Source organism: Photinus pyralis, unplaced genomic scaffold (assembly GCF_008802855.1).
Source record: "Photinus pyralis isolate 1611_PpyrPB1 unplaced genomic scaffold, Ppyr1.3 Ppyr1.4_LG8, whole genome shotgun sequence".
Lineage (NCBI taxonomy): Eukaryota > Metazoa > Arthropoda > Insecta > Coleoptera > Lampyridae > Photinus > Photinus pyralis.
In genome coordinates, this window is record NW_022170819.1 from 15,484,645 (window position 1) to 15,490,260 (window position 5,616).

Genomic DNA, 5,616 nt, shown 5'->3' on the forward strand with positions numbered 1-5,616 from the left:
AATGTTCTAATTTTAACTTTCGAAGTGGAAAGCAAAAGTATGAAGGGCGCACTTTTAACTTTTTACGTTTGTAGGTATAATTTGTGTAAGGTATATAAATATTATATGATATTATATAATTATTGTATTTGAGGTGTTCTTGTGCACTATTTAAGCAAAGTGGATTACAAGAGAAATGTAAAAAAAGAATAAATGAACATTTCGGTTACCTGCTATTGTTGAGATTTTCACACAGGTGTTAGCTTATGTTGTACGTGCAGGCAACTCAAAACTATAGGGACTCCCTACCATTTGTATAGAGATCAATTGTGCCTCTTAGTTTTCGCTTTCTTTTCCTTTTGTCTGCCGTGCGGCATATTTTCCAGTTTATTGTAAGAGACAAAAAGTTGCAATTGAGTTTTTTCTGCTTAGAAAATCGAATAGGTAAACGAATCTCATTGGTCGGCATTACCTACCTCTAGTAAGCGATCAGTAGGTAAACCTTAAGTTAGGATCACCCCTGTAGCTATGAATTGGTGATATGGATAAAAAATTTTGATAAGTGGTATTATATGAGTAACTCGTATTTATTTTATAGTAGACGTTAAATTGACGTTTTAATAGGTTTGGATAGTGTCTCTAACAGTAAGGGTAGATAATGTGATCATTTTACCGGCAATGGTAGATAGACACAAATCAGTGTGCATTCCAGTGCCATCTGTCATTCTTATTGAAAATAGGACGCGGAGCACGAAATAAAATACAGTTCAAAACAGAATACAATATGGTTTCCATGGAAACGAGGGGAGAACATAAACTTGCTATTTTGGACATCTAAATTAAATACTTACAGAATTTTTATCCTTTTATCGTATTGTATTATAAATATCCATTTTTTATAGCACTTCCTGTTAAACGATACATTTGGATCATCGAAAGAAAGCGCCTCTTAAATAGGCAAGTTACTGTTTGAATTGCACACGCAGAACATTTAAAACTAATTCGTGTACAGTTGGTTGCCTATTAAAGCAATCTATTCCATGCATGTGATCCGTGTTTACCACCCGCATGCTAGTAAGAAAGGTATTGCACTGGAGTAAAAAATGAATTTTTTTACTGAAATACATGTACCACCAGGAATCCGAATCAAACAAAATCTCGATGATGTCTGTCTGTCTGTCGGTCCGTCTGTACTTTCATTTCCGGCTACACGAACGACCACAACAAATTTTTTTTAAGTATACAACCCCATATATGAATACATTAAAAAAATTCCCTGTATAAAGACGGTAGAATTTATATTGTATAACTTTTATTTGTGTTGTATGTTCAATTTAATTTTTTTTTTGTTCAACAACAGATCAAGTTGGCTATTTTTCAACGTCTTCTTCGGGACAAGCTCGTCTGTGCTTCGAAAGCAAGTTATTATTCCTTTTATACTCCTGCAAAGTAAAAGACAGACTTAGTGAAGAAACTTTCATGTAAGTTTACCTGTATCACACGCTCGACAGGCCACGTTTGCCTATTTTTCCCCTTCGCGTAGGCAATCACTTCCTCGGCGTAACCGAAGAATCGCTCGTCATCGTCGTCATATTTCTTCTGTTGTTCCACGAACAAATCGTGCGCCTCCTTTCGCTCCCTCTTCGCTATTTCCCCGTTTTCAGCCTGCAACGTCATCGTTTAGCATTCCGTTACTTGCAAGTGAGCGCACCAACAATTTGGTCCATCAGAATTCTCCTGTACGCCAGTTTACCGTCCCACCGTTCCTTTTCCTTTGCCTTATTATACGCTTCCATAACATCGTTTTTCTTAAAACGATTTAACATTTCCCACTTTATAACTTCGGCCTCCTCACGTTTCCTCTCCTCCTCCCTTTTCAGGAACCTCTCGCGATCTTCTTGTCTGTCTTTTATTAGCTGCCGACGTGTCTGCTCTTTCAATTTGAGCTGTTCCAATTCTCTAAAAAAAATGAACCGCCATTTTAAAGGTCCACTCAAACCGAAGCGGCGCGACGCGGGAATGCGGGAGAAGGCTATGGCTTACCGTTTTTCGACCTCTTCAGCGGCTTGCTTCAAAATTCGCTCTTCATTTTCCCCCTTTGCTTTGGCTTCGGCCACGGCTTTTTTCGAAGCTGCCTCTCGCCTTAACACCATGGCTTGTTGCATCTAAATCATTCACTAAGAATATCTGCCGCACTTTCTCCCAATACTTACTTCTTTAACCTTCTTCTGCCTCAAACACTCAATGCCATGTTTAGCTTGCGCGTATATGTTAATAATATTTTCTTGTTCTTTGTCTTCTTGTTCCATAATCTCTTTCGCACGAGCTTGGGCGATTCCAAAATCTAAAAACTCCTTTTTGATGCTATCTTTCTTCATTTGTACCTGAAGCAAATTAGAAGAGTAACAAACACTGGAATGTGAATTACACTCACCTCCTCGGCTTCAACTCTCTTAATATGCGCAAATTCCTTTTCCATGTTAGCAATGTCGACCCTTTCACGATCAATGCTCTGCTGCTTCAATAGTTTGGCGCTATTTTCATTCCCAATTATGCTGAAAGAAATTCACAAGTGCGGGAATGGAAATAAAAATTAAACTCACTGCCTTAGGTACTCCTTGCCCAATTCTGAATTTTTTTCGCGAATTTTCTTTTCTTTTGCTTTGTTCTCTTCCACTTCCTTAATTGCGTCCTCTTTAATCTTCTGAGTTCGTTTGGCAAGTTCCTCCTCTTCGTGTTGTTTAATTTTCTTATCAAACTCAAGTTGTTTTTCCCGTTCGTAGATCACTTCTGATAGTATCAGCGCGCTGGTTAGAGCTTTTGGATGTTCTTTTGTGAGATAAATCCTTCGCCTGGCGTCTGAAATGTACTGTTGGCGAATTCCCTCTTGTTCCGCGCGAATTTTGAAGAACCTCTCCATCTTATCCGACTCTTCCTTTTCTAATCTTGTCGTACGTTCCTCCTCTTTCCGCTTTCTGATATTCTAAACGATTACTGTGCGAGACACGCGAACGGTAATGGTACAAGACTTACCTCGACTGAATTGTCCCACTTTGCCGTCATTTCAAGGGAGCCTTTCTTCAAAGCTTCTTTGTGCGCCCTTTCTCGCTCGATTGATTCTTGAATTAGCCGATTTCGGTCCAAATGCGCCGTTAGATTTTTCCATGCGTCCGCCGTTGCGTGTAGAGCATGGCCGCGCTCGTTGATTTTTGTAGTTTCCAAAGTATCGCCAGGCTTTAGGTACCATCGTGTTTCCATTTTCGTCTGGTATTTTAACAGAAGAACTGACAACCACTCTCGGGAGTCACCTGGTATCGTAGCAACGGTAATTAATCGAAAATTCGATAGTCGTAAAGTTTGTTGCGATGGCAACGGCAGCAAACTTCGGGAGGTCAAATTTCGAATTCGAAACACTCAAAGAAAAAGTTAATAGCTAATTCCAAATAATGACCAAGTTAGGGTAAAGATCGCTGTATAAAAGTTGACTCAACTTTGGTGCAAAAAAATTCTTTGTGTTTTAGAGGATATCATCCGCTTTAAACAGCGGACTATGTAAAAACCGGCGAAGCGCCGCTTATATCGCACATGGATTGAAGAGTTAGTAGAATCCGACTCCTAGGATGGGGAACTGCATGTACTTTATTCGGGATATACCAGTTTACAGTTGCATTGGTAGATTAGTCACAGCTGAAAGTCGTAACGTAGTGTGCGTTCTAGTTACCTATTCAAACCCCGGCACTTTTTCTTCGCGGCGAAAAGAGTCCGACTTTTTTTGGGGTGTCAAAATTCCGGATTCGACATTTTTGGGGTAGGAATTGTCGCCACTTATGGATAATTGTCAAGAGAGATTAATTGACTCGGGCATCGGAAAAGATGCTCAGGCCAATCTAATGGCAATGACTCTTTTACAATATCTCCGCCATCACCCTGAAGTTTTCCGAACAAGCAGGTATGTATGCCTTGTGAGGTTTGCAAACAACCCCTTCCCTGTTTGTCAGGCAAAAAACTAACAGGCGCTTGGAGAAGATTTTGTGACTAAATTGGATCCACCTAGGCTGTAAGAGAATAGAGAAAATTTGTCCATATAAAAGGTGTTGTAGCCTGTAGACAGCAAGATCTTACTAAAAATCTTCTCGAATTCCGAGGGAATATTATCAAGGAGTTGGATAAGGAGCAAAGGAGAGAATTTGAAGTTGTTTCTAGGGTTGATCAACAGGGTTCTTGCTGCGGCGGTTTTATTTCACGGAATCTTCTGGATGGCTTTAGTCTGTCTGTTATGGGTATCTTTGAGCTTTGAGTTGTGAGTTTGGAAGGGGGTGGGGGGAGGGGGTAGACATGATCTAGTCTATGTATTTTGCGGCGTGTTTCGTTCGCAGGTGGCGATCTAGTAACGTTGCCTGGAGTTAAGGGTGCAATAAAGGAGGGCTCTGCACTCTATAAGTGTCAACATTTATCGGAGCTAGATTCGTGTATGCGCCTTCGGAGAGCACCAAGTAGTGATCGTGTTATGTTTAGTGTGAATGCGTGATCGTGGTTCTAGTTCGGTAGTGTTCGGCTACCGAAAGTAATTCAACAGCTGTTCGACAACTAGCTTACATTCGGAATCAAACATCGGTAGGCCTCGTAGAGATTGGTAGGTCTTTTGTAGCGTGCCTGGCGGATAGATCGGTTTTGTCATTGGGGGAGGAACCGTATAAAATTAAGAAATACGAAGAATAACGAGCAACTACAAACCTACTACCGGTTCAACCGGATGTACGGCTCTAATCTCCTCTATCACATGTGACACAAATGCGAGATCAACAATGAATTTAGACACGCTCTTATGCTTGACCCTCCAACGCCTTGTTTGATTCATCCAAATTGCGCCGTGTATGACGCATTATCAGATAGCATCCAGTGAACAGGGTGAAGCGGGACCTTTCCAATGTAGTGAGCTTCTTTGACGACGTTATAGTAATGTTGTGTAAACAACGTCATTTCGACGTTAATTTGGTCTAAACACCAAAAATAATGACAGGACACCCTGTATATGAGAATATTACAATTTATCGGGAGGACTATTTACGAAATAAACACAAATTTCGTTCGTTTCATTTGAATTTGTATCTCAGTGTTTTTCCTTTTAGAATTGTTTAATTACATACTATCCCTAGATTTCCAATGTGAGTGTGTGAATATTTATTTTATTTTTATTTTTTTTTAGAACCCTACATAACTTCACCAGACACAGACACAGACACTAATCGTTACTTGATTTTAATCCGTGCGATTAGTTAACCAGGCTAGAACCTGAGCTCTCACAAGAAACACCGACCATAATAATAATAATCCCCTGTGGGTTCGGGGATAGAATAGGCCCACTCTCGCCCTAGAGATCGTAAAAGGCGATCAATGGGAACTAAAGGTGGCAAGCCCAACCACCTTTAGTACTTTACCTACCCACTTTACTTTCCAACTCCCACGCCCAAGTTCCTTATTTTCCTACATTATACACAACGCGCAGGTGGATATTTGCTTACGTGAATATCTTGAAGAGTGACGCCTTCACGTGTTCCTAGTCACCCCATATTCTTATGAAAATGGAGTTTAAACAAAGCCTCGGAAAAATGCCGCTACCTGAGGAGCGTCAGGGCA

The 5,616-nt window shown here is 40.4% G+C and overlaps 1 protein-coding gene across 2 annotated transcripts; it reads right to left on the bottom strand.

The window, feature by feature from the left end:
* Nucleotides 1-1,297: 1,297 nt before the first annotated feature.
* On the bottom strand, nucleotides 1,298-4,993 carry LOC116178774 (calponin homology domain-containing protein DDB_G0272472-like). Of its 2 annotated transcripts, XM_031498372.1 has the most exons (8): nucleotides 3,013-4,991; nucleotides 2,583-2,962; nucleotides 2,414-2,534; nucleotides 2,193-2,363; nucleotides 2,023-2,144; nucleotides 1,695-1,938; nucleotides 1,471-1,644; nucleotides 1,298-1,421 (listed from the first exon to the last, which is right to left on the bottom strand). In XM_031498372.1, the coding sequence occupies exons 1-8, from the start codon at nucleotides 3,235-3,237 to the stop codon at nucleotides 1,350-1,352; spliced, it is 1,509 nt and encodes a 502-aa protein (XP_031354232.1). In that variant the 5' UTR covers nucleotides 3,238-4,991; the 3' UTR covers nucleotides 1,298-1,349. The 2 variants fall into 2 exon arrangements, with proteins under 2 accessions (XP_031354232.1, XP_031354233.1); XM_031498373.1 differs by lacking the exon at nucleotides 1,298-1,421 and having other exon boundaries at nucleotides 1,507-1,644; nucleotides 1,691-1,938; nucleotides 3,013-4,993.
* Nucleotides 4,994-5,616: the final 623 nt, after the last annotated feature.